General features: G+C 41.7%; 1 protein-coding gene across 1 annotated transcript; it reads left to right on the top strand.

The window, feature by feature from the left end:
* The first annotated feature begins 69 nt into the window (after positions 1-69).
* LOC117459444 (echinoderm microtubule-associated protein-like 6) lies at positions 70-27,074 on the top strand. The gene is made up of 28 exons (XM_071205607.1): positions 70-74; positions 484-584; positions 1,524-1,726; positions 3,456-3,567; positions 4,131-4,258; positions 4,780-4,921; positions 5,049-5,201; positions 9,348-9,479; positions 9,840-9,928; positions 10,083-10,259; positions 10,899-11,133; positions 11,523-11,649; positions 12,271-12,285; positions 13,167-13,248; positions 13,337-13,466; positions 16,956-17,054; positions 17,866-17,886; positions 18,270-18,443; positions 20,064-20,272; positions 22,093-22,250; positions 23,147-23,261; positions 23,479-23,667; positions 24,615-24,787; positions 25,215-25,377; positions 25,699-25,802; positions 26,261-26,414; positions 26,734-26,837; positions 27,050-27,074. Exons 1-28 carry the CDS (start codon positions 70-72, stop codon positions 27,072-27,074), a joined length of 3,519 nt encoding a protein of 1,172 aa, XP_071061708.1.
* The last annotated feature ends 892 nt before the right edge of the window (positions 27,075-27,966 follow it).

Below are 27,966 nucleotides of genomic sequence, written 5' to 3'. Positions count from 1 at the left end.
CGGCAGCATTTAGTTTAAGATTTATACCCAAAATCAGCACTTTTGAAACAGGAAGTGAAACAGAGGGATATGAGGCATGGCTAGAATGGGGGATCTGTTTGGTATTTTGAGCAAAACACTTCATAGACATGTTTTTTATATATCTGAGTCCTATGCTATTGCCTACAAATAGCATGGTAGGTGACCTTTAAACTAGGCAGAAGCTGACTGATTGCATTGACATTATTTTGCTGATTCATGTCTTCATCTTATCTGGCATTGAATTGTGTAACACCCTTTCCTCCTCACTTGCACTTTAAACATGTATAAATCACTTTGTATGTTCTTTAATGCCGTTGCAAAGTACTCTGGGACTTATGTGTGTGAAAAGCGCTATAAACAGAAATGTTACTTAAATGTTTGGGGGGGTAAAGTTGGAGTATAAATCCTCTTTCTTCGTCCTTATCCTGCACTTCCTGTGTACCTGTGTCTCCTTCTCTGCAGGGGTCACAAGGAGAAGATATTTGTGGTGAAGTGTAATCCCATGCTGATGGACAAGCTGGTCACTGTGGGAATCAAACACATCCAGTTCTGGCAACATGCGGGTAAAACTGCAGGCGGGATGCACAACGTTGTGTTACTGTGAAAAAAGTAGTTTGTGTGCTTGGACTTTTAGTTTGTTGTTGTTGCCCTTTGTGTTGTGTTTAATTCCCAGAATGCATTGCTTACCATATAAATAATTTACCCTCTGTTGTCTTTTTCTGACCTTTTGCTGCAGCCGTCCCAAAAGAGACAATTAGAGTCTGAAATCGCTTGTAATGAGGACTCCTCTGTGAATATTAGTAATATCTTCTGACCTTTAGACGAGAGCTTTTTAAACTGCGAGGAGCTTGCTAATGGAAAACAAACACAAACATAGCAAGCTTCTTTTAAAAAACATGTCATCTAAATCCACTCTCCTTCTCATGGTCATAACTCAAATCAGAACATGCATATATTTTCAGATTCAGGGTGAATTATTTTTCAAGGAGATATCATTATCGACTAAGCCCATTGGACCAATCCGCGGAGCCGTTACATTTGGACCAATCTGCGGACTTCCTCACACACACACACACACACACACACACACAATCTTTTCTCAGCTGCAGCTCCGCGGATTTCTCAGCCTGACACGGCGGGACGCGGCGAGGCTGTGACTGTGTGTCTATGGTGTGAGCACACACACAGAGTCACAGCCAGGCTGCGGGTGTGTGTGTGTGCTCGGGCTCTATCTCGCTGTCTCGCAGACGGCCACTAGGCTCACAGGGAGGAGGGGGGGGGGGGGGGGAGCTTTAGGACAGAGAGTGAATACACAGACTATACAGAGATGCTGTGAGAAACCAATGTGAGTTTGGAACATTGCACGATACAAATCTATTCTAGTCGACCTCAGCAATGGAACTATGATCAGTAGAAATGGCCGTGGGACCTTTAACTACAAAGAGAGATGTTTGTGTTTCACTTATTGAGTTAAATCTGATGTTCCTCTGCTGGTCCTCCAGGTGGCGGTCTGACCTTTAAGCGCGGTGCGTTCAGGGCCGTGGCGCGTCCGGAGACCATGATGTCGGTGTGTTACGGCCGCAGCGAGGCGTTGGTGTTCTCTGGCGGAGCAACGGGAGACGTTTACATCTGGAAGGAAGCGCTGCTGCTGAAAACCATCAAAGCCCACGATGGACCTGTGTTCGCCATGTTCTCCCTCGACAAGGTGTGTGTGTGTGTGTGTGTGTGTGTGTGTGTGTGTGTGTGTGTGTGTGTGTGTGTGTGTGTGTGTGTGTGTGTGTGTGTGTGTGTGTGTGTGTGTGTGTGTGTGTGTGTGTGTGTGTGTGTGTGTGTGTGTGTGTGTGTGTGGTGTGTGTGTGTGTGTGTGTGTGTGTGTGTGCGCGTGCGAGAAAGAGAGAGACATATCTTTGGATGAACGATGCAGAGAAACCTTCATAAATCCACATTTAGGTTTTTTATTTTGGTTAATTTGCAAACAGGATCTCCTGCTAAAAGCTGATTGATATTTACTATATTGAAATACAGGAGGAAATAAAAGGAATCAGAAATACGTTAATTGCCAAGTATGTTTTAGACAAAGTTGTATTATGAATTTAAAATAGAAATGACTATAAAAGATACAACATATGAGTGAAATGTGGATGAAGACAAATTAAACAATATTCTAGACATTTCAGAAAATGACTCGTCTAACTGTTTCCATGCAGCTCCCTGCTGTAATCATGACTTCTGTATCTTATAATTATAATGAAGTATGAATTAACATCTGATAATTACAGGTTAGCAGGTGTTTCAGTGACCTGATTAAGATTCACAGCTTCCTTCCCGGTGCAGAGAGTTCTGACTCCGGGTGTCGGGGAACGTTATATAAAACTCAGAGGGAAACTACGTTAAAAATAGATTTTATTCAAACACAACGACAACTGTGTGAGAGTCTTTGGAGGAAAGACGGAAGACTGAAGGTGCAGCTGTGACTGAGGGGGGAGGAGGGGGGGAAATGTGGAAGGAATCGAGGAAGGAAGAGAGAATGAAGAAAGGAGCGAAGGAAGTAACAAAAGAAGGAAGAAAGAAAGAAGGAAGGATTTAAGGAAGGAAGCCAAGAAAAGGGAAGAAGGAAGGAAGGAAGAGAGGAGGAATAAACAAGAACATGGGAGGGAATGAAATAAAGAAGGAGAAAGGGAGTGGGAAGGAAGGAAGGATTTAAGGAAGGAAGCCAAGAAAAGGGAAAAAGGAAGGAAGGAAGGAAGGAAGAGAGAATGAAGAAAGGAGCGAAGGAAGTAACAAAATAAGGAAGAAAGAAAGAAGGAAGGAAGGATTTAAGGAAGGAAGCCAAGAAAAGGAAAGAAGGAAGAGAGAATGAAGAAAGGAGTGAAGGAAGTAACAAAAGAAGGAAGAAAGAAAGAAGGAAGGAAGGATTTAAGGAAGGAAGCCAAGAAAAGGGAAAAAGGAAGGAAGAGAGAATGAAGAAAGGAGCGAAGGAAGGAAGAAAGAAAGAAAGAAAGAAGGAAGGATTTAAGGAAGGAAGCCAAGAAAAGGGAAAAAGGAAGGAAGAGAGAATGAAGAAAGGAGCGAAGGAAGGAAGAAAGAAAGAAAGAAAGAAGGAAGGATTTAAGGAAGGAAGCCAAGAAAAGGGAAGAAGGAAGGAAGGAAGGAAGAGAGGAGGAATAAACAAGAAAATGGGAGGGAAGGAAATAAAGAAGGAGAAAGGGAGCGGGAAGGGAGGAGCAGTTTTATTCATTCCAAAACATTATTCAGAGATAATTTCATAACGTAATGTTAAATGTTAAATGTAATAGCAATACTTTTACTTGAATTGAAATCTGTGGATCTTACTTTGAATTGAATTGGACTTTAGGTCTGAGCGATACTTGTGCCGCCTTTTAAACTGCTATAACAACTGAGAGCGAAAACATAACTTGTAATAATGCTTGCAGGGTTTTGTGACGGGGGGTAAGGACGGCGTGGTGGAGCTGTGGGACGACATGTTCGAGCGCTGCCTGAAGACGTACGCCATCAAGAGAGCCTCGCTGTCCCCGGGGTCCAAAGGTACACGGATACTATATTATTTATATTTATAATATACACCCTAATAAAAAGTAAGAGCCCTAACAACCAATCAAATGTAAGAGGATTAAAGAACTCGTACATTTCCCCAAGAAATTGTAGAACTGTGGAAAGAAATGCTCTTTTAATCCTTTATTAATATATTTTAATAACAAACTTAGTTAAAAACAGATAATCAAGGTAGCATTAATGTAATAATTATAGTATATTATATAATCCTTAAACAAGCAACATATCTAATCAAAGAGAAGAAAAATGTATGAATAAAAAACATAACAAAACGTATTTTGTATCCAACAGCGCCATCTGGTGGACGTATGGGGACACGCACAACTGTTTTAGAAATGTAATAAATGTGTTTCTGTCATTTTAAACCTGTGTGTGTGTGTGTGTGTGTGTGTGTGTGTGTGTGTGTGTGTGTGTGTGTGTGTGTGTGTGTGTGTGTGTGTGTGTGTGTGTGTGTGTGTGTGTGTGTGTGTGTGTGTGTGTGTGTGTGTGTGTGTGTGTGTGTGTGTGTGTGTGTGTGTGTGTGTGTGTGTGTGCAGGCCTGCTGCTCGAGGACAACCCCTCCATCAGAGCCCTCACTCTGGGTCACGGTCACATCTTGGTGGGAACCAAAAACGGAGAGGTTGTGGAGATCGACAAAACCGGACCCATGACCCTACTCGTGCAGGTGTGTGTTTGTGTGTGTGTGTGTGTGTGTGTTAATCATACTGAAAAACGAAGTGCCCATGACAACAGGCCAAACACCATCTGCTGAGGAAGAGCATGTGGTATGTAGAAAGGGTGTGCGAGTGAGCGTGTGTTTGAATGAGAAAGGACCTTAGGAGGAGGTATTTTTACATTTCTGGCAGTCTGGTATAGCACCTGTTGCCATGGTGAAGAGAGCTGTCCGAAGATCTATTCACAACCACACATACAACCACACATACAAATGTTATCGAATACACATTCACAGATGCATGCAAATGTATGTGAAATTGTGTGTTTATAAACCTGTTTTTCAACGTGTGTGTGTGTGTGTGTGTGTGTGTGTGTGTGTGTGTGTGTGTGTGTGTGTGTGTGTGTGTGTGTGTGTGTGTGTGTGTGTGTGTGTGTGTGTGTGTGTGTGTGTGTGTGTGTGTGTGTGTGTGTGTGTGTGTGTGTGTGTGTGTGTGTGTGTGTGTGTGTGTGTGTGTGTGTGTGTGTGTGCAGGGCCACATGGAGGGTGAGGTTTGGGGTCTGGCTCCTCACCCCCTCCTCCACGTCTGCGCCACTGTCAGTGATGATAAGACTCTGAGACTCTGGGAGACGTCGAGCAATCACCGCATGGTGGCCGTCCGCAAGCTGAGGAGAGGTGTTTGATCCATTCGCTACAAATCCTAGATATTTGACATTATTTTCCACATATAAGATAAATAAACTGAACAGAGGTTAAGAAAGCTAATTGAATACAGTTGTAATACTTTCCCACATTCCTCCAGGCGGTCGCTGCTGCTCCTTCTCCCCCGATGGGAAGGCCCTTGCGGTGGGTCTGAGTGACGGGGGGGTGATGGTGGTGAACGCAGACACGCTGGAGGACCTGCTGAGCTTCAACCACCGCCGAGACGCCATCTCAGACATCCGCTTCACCCCAGGTACACACACACACACACACACACACACATCGACACAAATATAACCAGAGATGGCACAAGTACACACATCCTTTACTCAAGTAGAAGTACAGGTTCGTGTTTTAAAATACTCTGGTGAAAGTAGAAGTACTGATTAAACTTCTTTACTCAAGGCAAAGTAAAGAGGCTTTGAAGTGTACTTCAGTAGAAAGTACCCATAACTAGCAGCTGCTTTAAAGAGTACCTGACCTCCCTTTATATTAATAGAACAATAATGTCATTGTTAGCTAATGAATGTTTCCATGCTGAACAACGGCAACATGACAACGTTTCCATTGGTCCCTCTTCTTTAGAGAAGACCAGGAAGTGATGGATACACGGATCGTGTTCCAACCAATAGGCACGCAATGACTCTGAAGAATAATGATCACGCACCAAACACACATTCAGACTAAAGGAACCAGCTGTTTAGAAATGAGAGAAGTAGAAAGTACAGGTATTTGTGTTCAACATGTAAGAAGTAGAAAGTACAGGTATTTGAGTTCAACATGTGAGAAGTAGAAAGTACAGGTATTTGTGTTCAACATGTAAGAAGTAGAAAGTACAGGTATTTGTGTTCAACATGTAAGAAGTAGAAAGTACAGGTATTTGTGTTCAACATGTAGAGAAGTAGAAAGTACAGGTATTTGGGTTCAACATGTAAGAAGTAGAAAGTACAGGTATTTGGGTTCAACATGTAAGAAGTAGAAAGTACAGGTATTTGTGTTCAACATGTAAGAAGTAGAAAGTACAGGTATTTGAGTTCAACATGTGAGAAGTACAAAGTACAGGTATTTGAGTTCAACATGTAAGAAGTAGAAAGTACAGGTATTTGTGTTCAACATGGAAGAAGTAGAAAGGACAGGTATTTGTGTTCAACATGTAAGAAGTAGAAAGTACAGGTATTTGGGTTCAACATGTAAGAAGTAGAAAGTACAGGTATTTGGGTTCAACATGTAAGAAGTAGAAAGTACAGGTATTTGAGTTCAACATGTGAGAAGTAGAAAGTACAGGTATTTGAGTTCAACATGTGAGAAGTAGAAAGTACAGGTATTTGTGTTCAACATGTAAGAAGTAGAAAGTACAGGTATTTGAGTTCAACATGTGAGAAGTAGAAAGTACAGGTATTTGAGTTCAACATGTAAGAAGTAGAAAGTACAGGTATTTGAGTTCAACATGTAAGAAGTAGAGAAGTACAGGTATTTGTGTTCAACATGTAAGAAGTAGAAAGTACAGGTATTTGAGTTCAACATGTAAGAAGTAGAAAGTACAGGTATTTGGGTTCAACATGTAGAAGTAGAAAGTACAGGTATTTGTGTTCAACATGTGAGAAGTAGAAAGTACAGGTATTTGTGTTCAACATGTGAGAAGTAGAAAGTACAGGTATTTGAGTTCTACATGTAAGAAGTAGAAAGTACAGGTATTTGGGTTCAACATGTAAGAAGTAGAAAGTACAGGTATTTGAGTTCTACATGTAAGAAGTAGAAAGTACAGGTATTTGGGTTCAACATGTAAGAAGTAGAAAGTACAGGTATTTGGGTTCAACATGTAAGAAGTAGAAAGTACAGGTATTTGAGTTCAACATGTAAGAAGTAGAAAGTACAGGTATTTGTGTTCAACATGTAAGAAGTAGAAAGTTACAGGTATTTGGGTTCAACATGTAAGAAGTAGAAAGTACAGGTATTTGGGTTCAACATGTAAGAAGTAGAAAGTACAGGTATTTGTGTTCTACATGTAAGAAGTAGAAAGTACAGGTATTTGGGTTCAACATGTAAGAAGTAGAAAGTACAGGTATTTGGGTTCAACATGTAAGAAGTAGAAAGTACAGGTATTTGAGTTCAACATGTAAGAAGTAGAAAGTACAGGTATTTGAGTTCAACATGTAAGAAGTAGAAAGTACAGGTATTTGAGTTCAACATGTAAGAAGTAGAAAGTACAGGTATTTGTGTTCAACATGTGAGAAGTAGAAAGTACAGGTATTTGAGTTCAACATGTAAGAAGTAGAAAGTACAGGTATTTGAGTTCAACATGTAAGAAGTAGAAAGTACAGGTATTTGAGTTCAACATGTAAGAAGTAGAAAGTACAGGTATTTGTGTTCAACATGTAAGAAGTAGAAAGTACAGGTATTTGGGTTCAACATGTAAGAAGTAGAAAGTACAGGTATTTGAGTTCAACATGTAAGAAGTAGAAAGTACAGGTATTTGTGTTCAACATGTAAGAAGTAGAAAGTACAGGTATTTGTGTTCAACATGTAAGAAGTAGAAAGTACAGGTATTTGAGTTCAACATGTAAGAAGTAGAAAGTACAGGTATTTGAGTTCAACATGTAAGAAGTAGAAAGTACAGGTATTTGAGTTCAACATGTAAGAAGTAGAAAGTACAGGTATTTGTGTTCAACATGTGAGAAGTAGAAAGTACAGGTATTTGAGTTCAACATGTAAGAAGTAGAAAGTACAGGTATTTGAGTTCAACATGTAAGAAGTAGAAAGTACAGGTATTTGAGTTCAACATGTAAGAAGTAGAAAGTACAGGTATTTGTGTTCAACATGTAAGAAGTAGAAAGTACAGGTATTTGGGTTCAACATGTAAGAAGTAGAAAGTACAGGTATTTGAGTTCAACATGTAAGAAGTAGAAAGTACAGGTATTTGTGTTCAACATGTAAGAAGTAGAAAGTACAGGTATTTGTGTTCAACATGTAAGAAGTAGAAAGTACAGGTATTTGAGTTCAACATGTAAGAAGTAGAAAGTACAGGTATTTGTGTTCAACATGTAAGAAGTAGAAAGTACAGGTATTTGAGTTCAACATGTAAGAAGTAGAAAGTACAGGTATTTGGGTTCAACATGTAAGAAGTAGAAAGTACAGGTATTTGAGTTCAACATGTAAGAAGTAGAAAGTACAAGTATTTGAGTTCAACATGTAAGAAGTAGAAAGTACAGGTATTTGTGTTCAACATGTAAGAAGTAGAAAGTACAGGTATTTGAGTTCAACATGTAAGAAGTAGAAAGTACAGGTATTTGGGTTCAACATGTAAGAAGTAGAAAGTACAGGTATTTGGGTTCAACATGTAAGAAGTAGAAAGTACAGGTATTTGTGTTCAAAGTGTAAGAAGTAGAAAGTACAGGTATTTGAGTTCAACATGTGAGAAGTAGAAAGTACAGGTATTTGGGTTCAACATGTAAGAAGTAGAAAGTACAGGTATTTGAGTTCAACATGTAAGAAGTAGAAAGTACAGGTATTTGAGTTCAACATGTTAGAAGTAGAAAGTACAGATATTTGTGTTCAACATGTAAGAAGTAGAAAGTACAGGTATTTGGGTTCAACATGTAAGAAGTAGAAAGTACAGGTATTTGGGTTCAACATGTAAGAAGTAGAAAGTACAGGTATTTGTGTTCAAAGTGTAAGAAGTAGAAAGTACAGGTATTTGAGTTCAACATGTGAGAAGTAGAAAGTACAGGTATTTGTGTTCAACATGTAAGAAGTAGAAAGTACAGGTATTTGTGTTCAACATGTAAGAAGTAGAAAGTACAGGTATTTGAGTTCAACATGTAAGAAGTAGAAAGTACAGGTATTTGGGTTCAACATGTAAGAAGTAGAAAGTAAAGGTGTTTGGGTTCAACATGTAAGAAGTAGAAAGTAAAGGTGTTTGGGTTCAACATGTAAGAAGTCAAAGTAAAAAGTAAAAAGTCGTCAGAAAAATAAGTAGTGGAGTAAAGTACTGATACCAGAAAAATGTACTGTAACGAAGTATTTGTACTCCACTACTTCCCACCTCTGAATATAACTACTAGTATAGCTACTGCTCTGTGCTGAGGACTCGCATTGACCCTTTCCAAAAGAATGAGCATAACTTTCAAACTAAATAAGCCAAACTAATCAAGAAAATCGATTGCAGTGCCGTTTTTTGAAAAGATAAGCAAAACTTCCACTGACATGTTTTATTTTCACAGCTAATGTCACCTACTAATAAGACTTTAATAATTGACACACACACTTTCTGGAGAGTGTGATGATTGTGGGTAAAGAGATTGATAATCCTACAAAAAAAGTATATTTTAAAAGCAAAAACACAAAGGTCTGGCAATAGGATAAGGGTTAGATGTGTGCTCTGATGTTTCCTGGTCCTCAGACTCAGGCAAGTTCCTGGCGGTGGCGTCCCATGACGGCTTCGTGGACATCTACAACATGCAGAGCAGCAAGAGGGTGGGGATCTGCAAAGGAGCGTCCAGCTACATCACACACATCGACTGGGACCTCAAGGGTAACACACACTTTCCTCGATGTTTGAAGTTTGTTTGAAACTGAGAACGTGTGATGTCGAAACAAGTTGGAGTTTTGTAAATCTTAAATCTTTGCACTGAAGTCCTTCATTTTTTGTTTTCTTTCTTTAAGTCTTAAGAAGTCCAATCTTTTTCTGTGTGTGTGTGTGTGTGTGTGTGTGTGTGTGTGTGTGTGTGTGTGTGTGTGTGTGTGTGTGTGTGTGTGTGTGTGTGTGTGTGTGTGTGTGTGTGTGTGTGTGTGTGTGTGTGTGTGTGTGTGTGTGTGTGTGTGTGTGTGTGTGTGTGTGTGTGTGTGTGTGTGTGTGTGTGTGTGTGTGTGTGTGTGTGTGTGTGTGTTGCAGGTAAACTGCTGCAGGTGAACACAGGAGCCAAAGAGCAACTTTTCTTTGAAGCTCCGAGAGGAAGAAGACAAATAATCAAAAACTCTGAGGTCAGTGTGTGTGTGTGTGTGTGTGTGTGTGTGTGTGTGTGTGTGTGTGTGTGTATTACTTTATGTTCTTGTTCATGTAACCTAAGTGTTATTTTCTGTCTTATCTTGCCTCATTTGTGTGTGTGTGTGTGTGCGTGTGCGTGTGCGTGTGTAGCTGGAGCGGGTGGACTGGTTCAGCTGGACGTGTGTTTTGGGCTCCAGCTGTGACGGGATCTGGCCGACTCACAGCGACATCACGGACATCAACGCCGCCTCGCTCACCAGAGACGGAGCGCTGCTCGCCACCGGAGACGACTTCGGATTCCTCAAACTGTTCGGATACCCCGTCAGAGTAAGAGAAAATACACTTTACATATGAACATTTACATGATATAATTATGACATTTAAAGGTGGGGTAGGTAAGAATGGAGAAACCAGCTCGAGTGGCTAGAATTTGAAAATACACAACCGGAAAAAGACTTCCTCACAGAGCCCCTCCTCCAACACACACGAACGCGCACATGACCAATGAGGGCACGAGATAAGTTTGTGCCCCGATGGAAGGCTGACAGGCAGGTAGGCCATCCAGTTACTTTAGCCGGGCCGGCTCAGATGATTGGTCGTGCTTTTTACAGCGCCACGGCTTCCACAGATTAAAAATGTTTATGTATTTTACCTACCCCACCTTTAAATAGTGATAAATATATCTTGAGCACCAAATCAATATGAGATTAGATCGAGGTAAGTCAAACATGAGATAAACATTCAACGAATATATGATAAATATGAGATATACATGAAGAAATATGATTTTAACATGAGGTTAGTTTGAGATAACGTGATGTACATATGAGATAAACGTTAAATAGGTGTAGCGTTACATTTTCTAATTCTAATCTAAAACTGAGGAAAGTTGTTAAGGGGAGCCATCATCTATCAGTCTGTGCACTGAGAGGTCATCAGGTGTGTTCCCCCCCCCCCCCCCCTCAGGGTCAGTACGCTCGTTTTAAGCGCTACGTGGGCCACAGCGCGCAGGTGACCAACGTCCGCTGGAACCAGGACGATTCGGCCCTGCTGACGGTGGGGGGGGCCGACACCGCCCTCATGATCTGGGCGAGGGAGCGAGGGGGCGGAGCCAGTGGGGAGGGGGAGGGGCCTCTGAGTCGAGACAACCGACCGACCGTCGACAGCGAGGAGTCGGAGGACGACGTCGATGAGGACGGAGGTGGGTGTGCAACGGTGGAAAAAAACAATAACCCTTACCTTCAATCGACTGTTTAGCTTCAGACACAATATATATAGAATACATGTGACAAATCATGACCACGCCTAACTTCTCACTCCCACATGTCATCTATATCTGTTGATAAAGCAAAACGGTAATAATAATAATACTTGTTTTACTAACATCTTTATTTTAAATTGGTTTCATTGTCAGAGTTTATTTTATTGCATCAGCAACGTAAAGCTTTGTGTGTGTGTGTGTGTGTGTGTGTGTGTGTGTGTGTGTGTGCGCGTGTGTGTGTGTGTGTGTGTGTGTGTGTGTGTGTGTGTGTGTGTGTGTGTGTGTGTGTGTGTGTGTGTGTGTGTGTGTGTGTGTGCGTGTGTGTTTAGGCTACGACAGTGACGTTGCTCGTGAGAAGACGGTGGATTACACGACGAAGATGTACGCCGTCAGCATCAGAGAGATGAGAGGAACCAAACCTCACCAACAGCTGAGAGAGGTTTCTGCAGAGGAGAGGTATACACACACACACACACACACACACACACACACAACATTCAGCATGATGTCCCTTTAAATAATGCTTTTTTTTATCTTTTATGAAATATTTCATCTTATCCTTGGTGTGTGTCATCAATGGTCACAGTTCGTGTGTGTGTTAGTGTGTGTGTGTGTGTGTGTGTGTGTGTGTGTGTGTGTGTGTGTGTGTGTGTGTGTGTGTGTGTGTGTGTGTGTGTGTGTGTGTGTGTGTGTGTGTGTGTGTGTGTGTGTGTGTGTGTGTGTGTGTGTGTGTGTGTGTGTGTGTGTGTGTGTGTGTGTGTTAGTGTGTGTTAATGTTAGAATGTATACACTTGTGCTTTCACGTGTTCTGTTTTAATCGAAAGGACTTTTTTTAATCTAATGCATGAAAAGCTTCTGAATGGTCGATTGATTATATTTTGTCCACTTTGTCATCCGTGGCTCAGTTCTCTGACGGATCAGTTAACATGTTAGTGTTTAGTTTTTAATAAGTCCTCGTGTTTATGCAGCCTAAAGTCTTGTTTGTGTCCCTTGTGGTACCCTTACTTCTTAAGTGTTGCTCTCTCTTGGAGTAACTCTTAATATCTGTGTTGTGTTTTCACTTGCTTTCCCCTGGAGGCAGGGCATTGTCAAGTGAGTATGAGCGGATACTGATGTTAATACTTAACACATCACTTTAGGAATTCTGATCAATTTCAATAAATGAATAAAAAAGTACTACATTTGTAAGGGAAACTTCTGTTGCAATGGAAGTCAGGACTCAGAGAGACACGGGAGGAGCAGGAGTTCTGAATGTCAAACACTGGGATTTATTGAGAGTTTAATACGGCCGGAGGATTAACAAAGCAACTCGCACTGTCAATGCAGGCTGCCAAATCAATTCTGCCCACACAAAGAAAGAACCGCTCGGACCTGGTCTCTGAGAAGGGGCGGAGCTTAGAAGCGCGGGCTTTTACTCTAAATCGATAACAGATGGACAAACAAAGATCGTTTGTCCCGTAACTGCATCGAGCAGTAAACCCTTCCTCCCACAGGAAGACCTTTTGACCTGTGTCTTCCTGAGAAATTACTTGCAGGCGAAATGTTGAGAAAGACTGAGAATCTTAAAACACAAAGAGATGTCATTAAAATATTCTCTGACAACATTCATTTCAAAAGTAGTCCAAAACAAATGGAGAAAAGGGTTAAATATTCACATAAATAACATTTCAAAGAGAATTTAAAGACGTGATATTTTTTTTTAAATACTCTTGATTTTGTATTAAACATATTTGCCGTTTCTTACGTATAATAAAATCAACCCTCAGATTGCATGTTATCCTGAAAACAAGCACCTGTAGCATGGTAGCATTTTGTTAGCATGTAGCTATAGCACACAGGTGGTCATATTATCTTCAAGTGTGTGGGTGTGTGTGTTGGCATTACCTCACACTGTCTGTTCCTCCACCTGTCTCTGTCGGAGTTTAAATTATAATGGATGTATTAATGATTTAACACCCTGATTGGTCCTCCAGGCCTCCAGTGAGTCGAGCGGCACCGCAGCCAGAAAAACTGCAGAAGAAGAACAACGTGTCTAAGAAGAAGAGACTAGTGGAGGTCAGTCTGTCGTCCCTCTTTCTCTTATTCATTATTAATTGTAATATTCTTTCCAATGTTTGCTGATAGCGATTGAACTCTGTTGCAGGACCTGGTTCTGGAGCACGTGTTTGGTTTTCGAGGATTCGATTGTCGTAATAACCTTCACTACCTGAACGACGGCACAGACATCGTTTATCACACGGCCGCCACCGCCATCGTGCACAGCCTCAGCACCGGTAACACACACTCTTTAAAGAGTCCTCTCCTGCTGATGTTCAGGTGTATATCAGTATGTAGTGTCTCTACTTTAAAGAGTCCTCTCCTGCTGATGTTCAGGTGTATATCAGTATGTAGTCTCTACTTTAAAGAGTCCTCTCCTGCTGATGTTCAGGTGTATATCAGTATGTAGTGTCTCTACTTTAAAGAGTCCTCTCCTGCTGATGTTCAGGTGTATATCAGTATGTAGTGTCTCTACTTTAAAGAGTCCTCTCCTGCTGATGTTCAGGTGTATATCAGTATGTAGTGTCTCTACTTTAAAGAGTCCTCTCCTGCTGATGTTCAGGTGTATATCAGTATGTAGTGTCTCTACTTTAAAGAGTCCTCTCCTGCTGATGTTCAGGTGTATATCAGTATGTAGTGTCTCTACTTTAAAGAGTCCTCTCCTGCTGATGTTCAGGTGTATATCAGTATGTAGTGTCTCTACTTTAAAGAGTCCTCTCCTGCTGACGTCCAGGTGTATATCAGTATGTAGTGTCTCTGCTTTAAAGAGTCCTCTCCTGTTGATGTTCAGGTGTATATCAGTATGTAGTGTCTCTACTTTAAAGAGTCCTCTCCTGCTGATGTCCAGGTATATATCAGTATGTAGTGTCTCTACTTTAAAGAGTCCTCTCCTGCTGATGTTCAGGTGTATATCAGTATGTAGTGTCTCTACTTTAAAGAGTCCTCTCCTGCTGATGTTCAGGTGTATATCAGTATGTAGTGTCTCTACTCTAAAGAGTCCTCTTCTGCTGATGTTCAGGTGTATATCAGTACGTAGTGTCTCTACTTTAAAGAGTCCTCTCCTGCTGATGTTCAGGTGTATATCAGTACGTAGTGTCTCTACTTTAAAGAGTCCTCTCCTGCTGATGTTCAGGTGTATATCAGTATGTAGTGTCTCTACTTTAAAGAGTCCTCTCCTGCTGATGTTCAGGTGTATATCAGTATGTAGTGTCTCTACTTTAAAGAGTCCTCTCCTGCTGATGTTCAGGTGTATATCAGTATGTAGTGTCTCTACTTTAAAGAGTCCTCTCCTGCTGATGTTCAGGTGTATATCAGTATGTAGTGTCTCTACTTTAAAGAGTCCTCTTCTGCTGATGTTCAGGTGTATATCAGTACGTAGTGTCTCTACTTTAAAGAGTCCTCTCCTGCTGATGTTCAGGTGTATATCAGTATGTAGTGTCTCTACTTTAAAGAGTCCTCTCCTGCTGATGTTCAGGTGTATATCAGTATGTAGTGTCTCTACTTTAAAGAGTCCTCTCCTGCTGATGTTCAGGTGTATATCAGTATGTAGTGTCTCTACTTTAAAGAGTCCTCTCCTGCTGATGTTCAGGTGTATATCAGTATGTAGTGTCTCTACTTTAAAGAGTCCTCTCCTGCTGATGTTCAGGTGTATATCAGTATGTAGTGTCTCTACTTTAAAGAGTCCTCTCCTGCTGATGTTCAGGTGTATATCAGTATGTAGTGTCTCTACTTTAAAGAGTCCTCTCCTGCTGATGTTCAGGTGTATATCAGTATGTAGTGTCTCTACTCTAAAGAGTCCTCTTCTGCTGATGTTCAGGTGTATATCAGTATGTAGTATCTCTACTCTAAAGAGTCCTCTTCTGCTGATGTTCAGGTGTATATCAGTACGTAGTGTCTCTACTTTAAAGAGTCCTCTCCTGCTGATGTTCAGGTGTATATCAGTATGTAGTGTCTCTACTTTAAAGAGTCCTCTCCTGCTGATGTTCAGGTGTATATCAGTATGTAGTGTCTCTACTTTAAAGAGTCCTCTCCTGCTGATGTTCAGGTGTATATCAGTATGTAGTGTCTCTACTTTAAAGAGTGCTCTCCTGCTGATGTTCAGGTGTATATCAGTATGTAGTGTCTCTACTTTAAAGAGTCCTCTCCTGCTGATGTTCAGGTGTATATCAGTATGTAGTGTCTCTACTCTAAAGAGTCCTCTTCTGCTGATGTTCAGGTGTATATCAGTACGTAGTGTCTCTACTTTAAAGAGTCCTCTCCTGCTGATGTTCAGGTGTATATCAGTATGTAGTGTCTCTACTTTAAAGAGTCCTCTCCTGCTGATGTTCAGGTGTATATCAGTATGTAGTGTCTCTACTTTAAAGAGTCCTCTCCTGCTGATGTTCAGGTGTATATCAGTATGTAGTGTCTCTACTTTAAAGAGTCCTCTCCTGCTGATGTTCAGGTGTATATCAGTATGTAGTGTCTCTACTCTAAAGAGTCCTCTTCTGCTGATGTTCAGGTGTATATCAGTACGTAGTGTCTCTACTTTAAAGAGTCCTCTCCTGCTGATGTTCAGGTGTATATCAGTATGTAGTGTCTCTACTTTAAAGAGTCCTCTCCTGCTGATGTTCAGGTGTATATCAGTATGTAGTGTCTCTACTTTAAAGAGTCCTCTCCTGCTGATGTTCAGGTGTATATCAGTATGTAGTGTCTCTACTTTAAAGAGTCCTCTCCTGCTGATGTTCAGGTGTATATCAGTATGTAGTGTCTCTACTTTAAAGAGTCCTCTCCTGCTGATGTTCAGGTGTATATCAGTATGTAGTGTCTCTACTTTAAAGAGTCCTCTCCTGCTGATGTTCAGGTGTATATCAGTATGTAGTGTCTCTACTTTAAAGAGTCATCTCCTGCTGATGTTCAGGTGTATATCAGTATGTAGTGTCTCTACATGTCTCCATGCTTTAATGTTCAAAAAGCTCTTTATTTCTCTCATACTGTCTGTGCTGCAGCACCTCTTTTCACCCTCTGTCTGAAACCAGAGCCCAGTCTGCTCTGATTGGTTAGCTGGCCGGCTCTGTTGTGATTGGTCAACCACTTAGAGATGTCCCGCCCAGAGGTTGCGTTAACCGAATATATTTTTTTATCAATGACGGAAAAATCTGAAAGCAGTCCGTCCTTTTGACAGATTAGAACAAAGTCGGAACAGCGCAAAGGTTTCCCCGCAGCAAGGCTCCGATGTTTTGCCGTGTTATGCAAGCCCGCCAAAAAGGAAATGATACCGTTTCCAAACCGTACGTTGCCGTACAAATAATTGAAATGTCTGAGTTTTGGCTTTACGCTGTGCGTGCTCCCGCGGGGTGCAGTGGGCATGCATAACACAGCGTTGACAGTTCACGAGCGTGCTCCCCCCCCCCCCCCCCCCCTCGTCAGAGTTGTGTAAAGGCCGACGGGTAATAATACTGGATTTTGACGGAAATGTTTACGATCCTGTCCGTCAAAATGAGGGGCAGCGAAAAAGTCTCGTGCAACCTCTGGTCCCGCCCCTTAGCCTATCACGTACAATGTGTTGGAGCGCTAGCCAATACGCCCCCTTCAAGTTGCCCAGTAACAGAAATGGTTGCTGGGAATCAAACATGCAACCTCCCACTGCTCCTAGTACTAGGATGGGTTAAATACTCAACTTTCACTGTGTGCAAATATACAGGGTTTCTTCATCAGTGATGTTTGTGTGTCTTCTTGTGCTGCAGGAACTCAGAGCTTCTACCTGGAACACACTGACGACATCCTCTCTCTGACCGCCAACCAGCACCCCAAGTACAAGAACGTCATCGCCAGCGGACAGATCGGTACACTGTGTGTGTGTGTGTGTGTGTGTGTGTGTGTGTGTGTGTGTGTGTGTGTGTGTGTGTGTGTGTGTGTGTGTGTGTGTGTGTGTGTGTGTGTGTGTGTGTGTGTGTGTGTGTGTGTGTGTGTGTGTGTGTGTGTGTGTGTGTGTGTGTGTGTGTGTGTGTGTGTGTGTGTGTGTGTGTGTGTGTGTGTGTGTGTGTGTGTGTGTGTGTGTGTGTGTGTGTGTGTGTGTGTGTGTGTGTGTGTGCGCGATGTTTCTCTCTCCTCTGCTTCATGTGTAACCTAAAATGGTTTCTTGCGAAGATACAGTATGTATGTAATTTTTCAATTTGCCGGAAGTAGGGTTCTACTTTTCGTCTCCTTAACTTGTGAGATTTATTGTGTTAAAAACATTTAGTGCTGCAGAAATATTTACTGCAGTAAACGTACCAATACAACACTACAAACGTATGTAAAAAATAGGTTAATTTGAAGTATTACAAGTTTCGAAATGTTATACCATTATATTGTATCATTTTGTTATTATTTCTCATGCATTAATATAAAAGCAGGACAAAAAAAACGAACAACATAGATAAATAAAAATAAATTAAATAAACAATTTTGCACTTTTGGCAGGCTGAAGAAATATTTTAAATACTGCCTCAAATAAACAAACGTGGTTAAAAAACATAATCTACTTTTAGCAGAATAAATAATAGTTTCTATCTCTCTTTACTAACCTCTCACGTCAGGTTTTTATCTGTTTTGTTTTGTGTTCTGTTTGTGTGTGTGTGTATGTTTTGTCCTGTCGCTCTCACAACACCTCAGGCGACATCAGTGAAGTGCCAGGTAAACAAATCCAACGCACCCCGCCTCTCCCTCCACCATAGCCCCCTAAAACCCAAAGGAAAAAAAATGTATCCTCAATTTGTCATTAAACTCTGGTATACATTTTCGGTTTACATCAAGGATACTTGGTGCTCAAATGTAAACGTTTATCAAATCGAATATTTTTTTATGTGACATTATCTGAACAGAGAATTCCCCAATGTTGTTTGTTTATTCCTCCGCAAATTAAAAACACACACCCCAGGAAGTCTCTACGACTCTTTTGTTTTTGTCTTGTTGCATACATTTTCTTCAACTGCATCCCTCTTATAGAATGCCGTTAAAGCCAAAGTTAAATAAATACATAATTAAATGAATACATTCTCTCTGTTTTCTCTACACAGGTACGACCCCTTCGATCCACGTGTGGGACGCGATGAGCAAACAGACGCTGTCCATCCTGCGCTGTCCGCACACTAAAGGCGTCGGCTACGTGAACTTCAGCGCCACGGGGAAGCTGCTGCTGTCCGTCGGGGTGGAGCCTGAACACACCATCACCGTGTGGAGGTGGCAGGAAGGTACGTGGAGCCTGAACACACCATCACTGTGTGGAGGTGGCAGGAAGGTACGTGGAGCCTGAACACACCATCACTGTGTGGAGGTGGCAGGAAGGTACGTGGAGCCTGAACACACCATCACTGTGTGGAGGTGGCAGGAAGGTACGTGGAGCCTGAACACACCATCACCGTGTGGCGCTGGCAGAGAGAGGCCATACATTTGTTAAATACAGGAAGTACCCTCAGATCCATAACTCAAGGGAAGTTCCCGCATTTTGTTCACATTTTTTTACTGACATATCTTTCTTAACATTTCTTGGAACATTTTTAAACATGCACAAACTTTTATTATTTAAAATATTTACATTATAAAATAAGTTAAAGTTATCTCTGCCCAGTATGAACATATACCTCTCGGTGTGTCTTTTAATGAAAGTATAATTAAAATCTTTATATAATATATGTTTCGGTATAATATTTAAAAAAAATCCCAAATATTTGTGATTTTTTTTCCGCATATTTTACGACGTTTTTCTGACTTTATTTTTTAAATCGACTTTTTCAGAATTTCTTTTCTTAACAAGTCTTGAGCAAATGTTTGGACCTGCACAAACTATTATTTTACATATTTTCAGGACATAAACAAAAAAAGAAAGTCAGTGTGTGAAAAAATTCTAAAATCCTCCAAAATATGAGAGATGACTTCATTATAAAATGTAAAGTTCGTTCTTCCCAGTTTGAACATACACCTCCTTGTGTGTCTTTTTATTAAACTATAATTAAATCACGTGTGTCTCTCTGAAATATATGCGAAACATTTCTAAAATCCTTATCACAATATATAAAAAAATGTAAAAATATGAGCGATGTCGGAGCCATGAAACGTGTATAGCAGTGTTTCTCAAACTTTTTCATTCAAGGACCACTTACTAATAAAAAAACACTCGCGGACCACCTAACTCCACAAATATCCAAAAACACATCGTTTTTCTAGAACAGATTACAAATCGCCTGAAAATGGTACAAACAGGTGGCAACATGTGTGACGAAGGTGTTGCGCTGGGCTATATCATGCCATCAAAGTCAAACTTAAGCTCGCTCCATTGCGGAGATATTCCCGCGAGAGTGCGGAAAACTGAAATGTATTTATTATTTCAAATGTGAAATTCTACCAATATACTCACGGACCACTAGGGGGCGCTCACAAACCACACTTTGAGAAGCACTGGTGTATAGCAATGCGTTTGGTTTTAAAATAAGATATGTGTTTGATCGCTGTTGATTGGTTGGCTTGGGTCACATGGATATGGGCGGCACCCATTATAATCCTGTTCACCCGGTGAGGTGTGTGTCTGGAAGAGAGGGTGACACAGGGCCGACTGTTGACCTCAAGAATTATGATTTTGATGCTTTGATCATTATTATTACAATGTCTGTCTGATCACCGTCTGTCTGTTTTGATCTCAGCAAGTGCTCCTTTTTAGCGTGTCATACAATATCAAACAGACAGTTTGTTTCTGCTGTCGCTATAAGAGAGGACTTCATTATTAAATAAGTTAAAGTTCTTTGTTCCCAGTTTGAACCTAGACCTCTTTGTGTGCCTTTACTCAAAGTATCATTACACCATATGTCTCTCTGCAGGATCCAAGGTGTGCAGTAAGGCCGGACACCCCGACCGGATCTTCGTGGTGGAGTTTCGCCCGGACTCAGACTCGCAGTTCGTGTCGGTGGGAATCAAACACGTGAAGTTCTGGACGCTGGCGGGCGGCGCTCTGATGTACAGGAAGGGCGTAGTGGGCACGGTGGAGGACGCACGCATGCAGACCATGCTGTCCGTCGCCTTCGGGGCTGTGAGTCAAATAAAGACCTGCTGCTGCTGCTGCTGTTGTTTAACTAAACCACAACAGTCAAAATCAAATGTTATGAGCATAGCAAACCATGGAGTATTCTCTATTCATAAAAGCAACTTGCTGAGAAAAAGGTGACCCACACTTTATTCTAAATAAATCACGAATTCAACGATAAATTAGTGAACACTTTTACATAAATGTCCAAAACATTGTCCAAGAAATCTGTGAAAAATTCCTACAAATATTTGGTCATTATGTTTTTAAAATAAGGTTTAAAGAAATGTGTGAAAAATGCTCTCATAATATATTATACATTGGATCAATGCAAGATGTGGAATAGCAGTAAAAAACATATGGATAAATATCCTAAAGATGTGTCAAAAAGTCAACCATGGAGTCCGGCGGCGGCTGAGTCAGTGGGGGCTTGGACTGGGAGCTGTAGGGTCGCCGGTTCAAGTCCCCGACCAGACCTAAATATGGAGTGTGGACTGCTACTTGGAGAGGTCCCAGTTCACCTCCTGCCCTGCCGTGGTGCCCTTGATCCCTTCCCCCATTGCTCCCCGGGCGCTGTACACTAGCTGCCCACTGCTCCTGGTACTAGACTCCTGGTGCTAGGATGGGTTAAAAGCAGAGGCCAAATTACACAGAGGGTGTTTCTCAATGTCGAGTAAAGCTGCTCCAGAGCCACTATTTCAAGCATACTACGCCATCGAGTCCCGCCAAAGGACTGTTCCAATGTCCAGCATACGTGGAATTCTACCGGCGTACTTCGTAGCGAGACATTTCGAGGCTGCACATGTGTAGAAGCTGCGGTCTTAAAATCCCCACAATGTTTTGCGCACGGACAAATTTCCCCAAATCTGTGGCGGAAAATGTAAGGCCTCTCATATGACGCACACCTGCACACTTGCTCGCCTGTTCCACTCTTCGTTTTCCGAATGCCAGGAAGTATTCTTGCCTCGCTTCTGAAGCAAGTGACTCGGAAGACATGTGCTACCAAGCAAGCGTACTCGACATTGAGAAACCCCCTGTGTGTGCTGTGTGCTCTGCATGTGTGACCATTATGCATGTGTGAACTATGTTCTATTCTCCATTTAGAAATACAGTTAAAAGTTAAGATACATTTGTATTTGTATACAGTATATATTCCATCATCCAAACTTTGTTGTAGTTTAACTGAATGCCCTCAAAATATACCAGATATTATATGAATGCAAGGTTAGTAATAGAAGTGCAAAATATATGTGACGAATGTCTTGAGCCCTAGAAGGTAAACTTCACTATGTGCAAAAAAAAAAAAAAAACTAAAGAGGAATAGTTTCGGCAAAAACTACTGACATGGGGTCAGATTAGAATTTAGAAGGTGTGTGGTGCAGTGGGTTGTGTGTTGGTGTTTGGATCAGGTGGTCACAGGTTCAAACCCATCTACATCATGTGATGTAATTTAGCAGGACACATTTGAAATAACTAAAAGACAAGTTAAACAAGAAAGTAGAAAGAAAGCGAGGTGATAGAAAACTATTACTGCTAAAAAGTGAGCAATGATTGAGTCAGACCTAAACACTGCAGATGTGTGTATCTCACTTTAATTCATGTTTCGCTGCTTTTAAATTAGTGTTTTATAAATCAAGTCATCATATGTTTCTTAATGTCTTTCATTTCTGCAAAGCACTTTGAATTTCCTTGTGTTGAAATGTGCCATATAAATAAAGTTGCCTTGCCTTAAGAAAATAGTGCACAATAATGCGTTGTATTTAAATGAAATCAATCAAATTGTCTAAGAAGTGTGTTACAAATATATGTTTGTTTTGTGTTCGTAGAATAACTTGACGTTCACCGGAGCGATCAACGGGGACGTGTACGTGTGGCGGGATCACTTCCTGCTGCGCGTGGTGGCGAAGGCTCACACGGGACCGGTGTTCACCATGTACACCACGCTGAGGGACGGACTCATCGTCACCGGGGGCAAGGAGAGGCCGTGAGTCTCACACACACACACACACACACACACACACACACACACACACACACACACACACACACACACACACACACAGAGACACATTCACCAACACACACACACACACACACACACACACACACACACACACACACAGACACACATTCACCAACACACACACACACAGACAGACACACACATTCACCAACACACACAGACAGACAGACACACACACACTCACGCACGCACACACACACACACACACACACACACACACACACACACATTCACCAACACACACAGACAGACAGACACACACACACTCACGCACGCACACACACACACACACACACACACACACACATTCACCAACACACACAGACAGACAGACAGACACACGCACGCACGCACACACACACACACACACACACACACACACGCACGCACACACACACACACACAGAGACAGACACACACACACACACACACACACACACACACACACACACACACACACACACACACACACACACACACACACAGACAGACAGACAGACAGACAGACAGACAGACAGACAGACAGACAGACAGACAGACAGACAGACAGACAGACAGACAGACAGACAGACAGACAGACAGACAGACAGACAGACAGACAGACAGACAGACAAACAAACAGACAAACAAACAGACAGACAAACACATTCACCAACACACACACAATGAAAATGAACCAAAAACGCCATTTTAACACAAAGAAAATCTGTCAAAACTGATTTATTCTGTAGATTTTTTAACCTGAGACTACAGTAAGCATCATTTCATTTACAATAAGGTGTGTGTGTGTGTGTGTGTGTGTGTGTGTGTGTGTGTGTGTGTGTGTGTGTGTGTGTGTGTGTGTGTGTGTGTGTCAGGACTAAGGAGGGGGGTGCAGTGAAGCTCTGGGATCAGGAGATGAAGCGCTGTCGAGCGTTCCAGCTGGAGACGGGGCAGCAGGTGGAGTGTGTGCGCTCCGTCTGCAGAGGGAAGGTCAGGACTCATTATTTAATATGTAAAATCTTCATCGTCCAGACATCAGACCCTCTTCTTCATCATCTCCCCTCTTCCTCTTCGCTTCATCTGTTTGCAACTTATATATATCAATATATTATATTTTATTGACTTGCGCTATTTTATCTGTGTTATTGTGTTGCACTGTGGGAGGAGCCTGTGACCTAAGCAATACAATCCTCCTCCTCTTCCTCAGGGTAAGATCCTGGTGGGGACGAAGGACGGGGAGATCATCGAGGTTGGGGAGAAGAACGCGGCGTGCAACCTGCTGCTGGACAGCCACGCCCGGGGGGGAATCTGGGGTCTGACGGCCCATCCCACCAAAGAGATCTGCATCACCGCCAGCGAGGACGCCACCATCCGACTGTGGGACCTCGAGGACAAGGTACACACTCGGGCCGGGGGGGGAATCACCGGGCTCCCCACGATACGATACTATCGCGATACTTAAGCCACGATACGATAGTATAGCGATTCTACGATAAGCTAGGTATTGCGATATGATTTCTTTCTCCCCTGAGTCCATCTTTGTTTTGACTAACTTCCTGCCCACTGACTTACCCCAAGAAAAAGCTCAGCGCCATCTAGTGGACTGAAAAAGCAACTTGAATTTGGATTTGCAATATGAATAGTTGATATAATAAAATATTGATACTTGGCGTCTGTGTATCGACACAATATCACCACGCAAAGTATCGCAATGCCGTATCGATTATTTCCCCCACCCCTCACTTTCCTCCCAACGTTGTCAAAGAAAATGAATATTCCACATAATTCATATTTCCCTTTTTTGCTCGATTCCTGTATATGATGGCTGAAACAGAAACAGTGCAAACCACTGGACTCAAAGGGACATTTGCGTATTTGCAGATACCCGGATCCATCTTCTTCTTATATACACATATGATTTGTACAAGCAGTTGGTCTATATGTTGTAAATGTATTATCTTCTTACTTTACACACGGCCTCTATTGCACGTCTGCCCGTCCTGGGAGAGGCATCCCTCCGCTGTTGCTCTGCCTGAGGTTTCATCCCCGTTAACTGAGGGGTTTCTTTGGAAGTGTTCCCTTGTCCGATGTGAGGGTCTAAGGACAGAGGGTCTAAGGACAGAGGGTGTAAGGACAGAGGGTGTTCACATTCAAACAAATATGACAAATATGACATGTGTGATATTGGGCTATATAAATAAACGTTGATTGGTGGATGGATGTATTGCAATGCTTTCCAGACCGTTGTGCATGTGTGTGTTCATGCAAACCTTAGAGGCTTAATGTATTCCCTTAAATGTGAATGAACGGGTTTCTAACGTTGCCTCTTCTCTGTTTCTGCAGAAACTGTTGAACAAGGTGTGTGTGGGCGCCGCGGCTCGCTGTGTGAGCTTCAGCGCAGACGGAGAGATGCTGGCAGTCGGGATGAAGAACGGAGAGTTCCTCCTCCTCCTCACCAACTCGCTGAAGGTGTGGGCGAAGAAACGAGATCGCAGCATCGCCCTCCAGGACATCCGGTAGGGAAGAGAGAAAGAGAGAGAAACAGTGTGTGTGTGTGTGTGTGTGTGTGTGTGCGTGTGCGCGTGCACGTGTGTGTGTGTGTGTGTGACTTTTAGACGTGATTTCATTCCTTTCTGTCACATTAGCTGCTTGGTCACTTGTAAAATGTCTCAGGCACCTTTTAAGTTTCATTTTTATGCGCATCGTCATCCTTCAAATTCTGTTGGGATGTTTGACTAATGCTTGACGTACATTTTCTCGTGTGTGTGTGTGTGTGTGTGTGTGTGTGTGTGTGTGTGTGTGTGTGTGTGTGTGTGTGTGTGTGTGTGTGTGTGTGTGTGTGTGTGTGTGTGTGTGTGTGTGTGTGTGTGTGTGTGTGTGTGTGTGTGTGTGTGTGTGTGTGTGTGTGTGTGTGTGTGTGTGTGTGTGTGTGTGTGTGTGCAGCTTCAGTCCCGACCGCTCTCTGCTGGCGGTTGCCTCGGTGGAGAACACGGTGGATGTGTACGATGTGAGCGGAGGACCCACTCTCAGCCGGCTGGTTTACTGCAGCGACCTGCCCGCCTTCATCCTGCAGCTCGATTTCTCCGCTGACAGCTGCCACATACAGGTACACACACACACACACACACACACACACACACACACACACACACACACACACACACACACACACACACACACAAACAACCTGACAATTGTTTGTTTTTGAAAAAGTCTGATTATGTTACCTTTTGTATTATTTATAAGGAATATTTCAATGTGTGGTGTGGTGTGTGTGTGTGTGTGGTGGTGTGTGTGTGTGGTGTGTGGTGTGTGTGTGTTTGTGTGGGTGTGTGTGTGTGTGTGTGTGTGTGGTGTGGTGTGTGGTGTGTGTGGTGTGTGTGTTGTGTGGTGTGTGTGTGTGGTGTGTGTGTGTGCATGCGTGCAGGTGTCCACAGGAGCCTATAAACGGCAGGTGTTTGAGGTTCCTTCGGGAAAGTCGGTGAGCGACCAGACCATCATCGACAGAATCACCTGGGCAACCTGGACCAGGTGACACACACACTTCATTTAAAATATCAGATATGATGAAACATTCATGTTATCTAAAACTGTTGTACATATTATGATAAAAAACCTCACAGAAAGGTCAGGAAAAAGGAAAACATTTCATATTACAGTAAGTCATTGTCTACGAATTGGATAACTTTCAGAAAAAAAATCATAAAATGTCAGAGAAAATATGGCATAAAATAATGTTCTCACCTAAACAACGATTAAAGTGACTCAAACATTAACATAACACATTTTTGGACAAATGTACATATTCAAAAGAAGCTACAATGGGCCAGAGAAATGATCAATGTAACAGGATGCATTTCATATATGTTAAGAATACTGTGCGTAATGAATAAACATGAATTCAAACTACACAAATAGTAGTAATAATCTACAGGTTCATTTTCTTATATATATATATTTAAAAGCAACACTTCCTGTCTCTCCCTCAGCATCCTGGGAGATGAAGTTTTGGGGATTTGGCCTCGAAACGCAGACAAAGCGGAGGTCAGCTGTGCGTGTGTGTCTCACGGCGGCCTGAACGTTGCCACGGGAGACGACTTCGGTTTGGTCAAACTGTTCGACTTCCCCTGCACAGAGAAGTTTGTGAGTGTGGTCGTGTTTCAATGAAATACAGTCAGGACCGCTGGAAGGTGGTGAACATCTTTGATGACTTTTCCTCATTCAGTCGGTTTCTCACAGCTGACCAAATTAAACTAAAGCTAAAATCGTCATTTATTTGGTGGCAATACAGGTTAGAAAGTCTCGTGGTATTAGTATAGAAAAAGCCTTCAAATCAAAGTCAATTACTCCATGCTAAAGTCATAATTAGTCTTATGTAGGAAAAGAGACAAATATTAAATGTATGTAAAAAAGTGTTAGCGTTGAAAAAAAACATGCTATAACGTTTTTATTCTGTCTGCAGGCCAAACACAAGCGCTACCTCGGCCACTCGGCTCACGTGACAAACATTCGCTTCTCCCACGAAGACAAATACGTGATCAGCACCGGAAGAGAGACGATCTGCAGGTAAACTCATCCTATTCATTGTATAGTATGTCGAAGTTCTTTATTAAAAAGGCTTAAAATCTGAAAAATATCATAGTATTGTGTTTCGAAAGCAATTATAGTGTCAAAAAAAGGCTTAAGATATGAAAGTCAAAGTAATTTTTTTTTGGAAAAATGTCACAAAAGGGAACCTGTGATAATGTGTGTGTTGATTGTTGTGTTGTGTGTTGCAGCGTGTTCGTGTGGAAATGTCTGTGAAACGCAGCTTCCTGTCGTCTGAGCGCCTTAACACAAGTGGATCCAGAGGGAATCGAACCAGCGACCTTCAACCTTCGCCAACAGAGTTTACAAGCTGGAGAACAGGCAGAAAAGCGTTGCCTGCAGACAAACAATGATCACGTGACCCTGAAAATAAACAACTGACGAGAACCAGAAGACAACACAACAACATTTTGGATTTTCACAGGAAACGTTATTTCCCCGGAGCGAGAAGCATAAAATCTGTGTGCACACAAGACGTAAATATCTATTTGTATTTGTCAGATGTATGAAGTTTTATTTTTTTATGAATCATTGTGGATACATTCATTTATCAAGTCTATTTTGGGGCCGAAAATATTTAATATGTGAAAATACATTTGGTGTCTCTGTTTAACTTGTTATTGAATGAAGAAAAAAACAAGCTGATTACCAACCGTTTATGGTTATTAGCTGCTGTAAATGTTCATACTACAAATTAAATATACATCTACTAAAAATACTTATGAAAGCTCAGATATCTATGGAGGACTAAAGCTGCCATTACAATACATAACTCAATGAATACACGTAGAAATTAAAGCCTTAATTAACAAATGTGTGTTATTTTGGAAATCTAAATTAGAAATAAATAAAATTGGTATTTTTAGTTGACAAATCTTAATATTTTATCTATTATTTTACAATAAATACATAAGTAAATAAAACACATTTTAAAAACCAGGTGCACACTTATTTGATAATTGAGGCTTTTATTTCTACATATCTTTATTACTTATCAATGAACCAATACATGAGAGGCTCCGCCCACTTTGGGGGGAAAACAAAGCCGTCATTTGAATGGCGGTCAATACAAATTCTGAAGTTTTTGCCAATCCGATCGGGAATTTAA

Source organism: Pseudochaenichthys georgianus, chromosome 15 (genome assembly GCF_902827115.2).
Source record: "Pseudochaenichthys georgianus chromosome 15, fPseGeo1.2, whole genome shotgun sequence".
In the NCBI taxonomy this organism is placed as follows: domain Eukaryota; kingdom Metazoa; phylum Chordata; class Actinopteri; order Perciformes; family Channichthyidae; genus Pseudochaenichthys; species Pseudochaenichthys georgianus.
Note: the sequence above shows the minus strand (reverse complement) of the source record. Positions and strands in the feature narration are given on the sequence as shown.

Excerpts from the sequence above, each read along its gene's own strand:
- LOC117459444 (XM_071205607.1), top strand. Across the intron at positions 13,467-16,955 it reads CGTGCACAGCCTCAGCACCG|GAACTCAGAGCTTCTACCTG; the intron begins GTAACACACACT and ends CTTGTGCTGCAG. Across the intron at positions 22,251-23,146 it reads ACCGGGGGCAAGGAGAGGCC|GACTAAGGAGGGGGGTGCAG; the intron begins GTGAGTCTCACA and ends TGTGTGTGTCAG.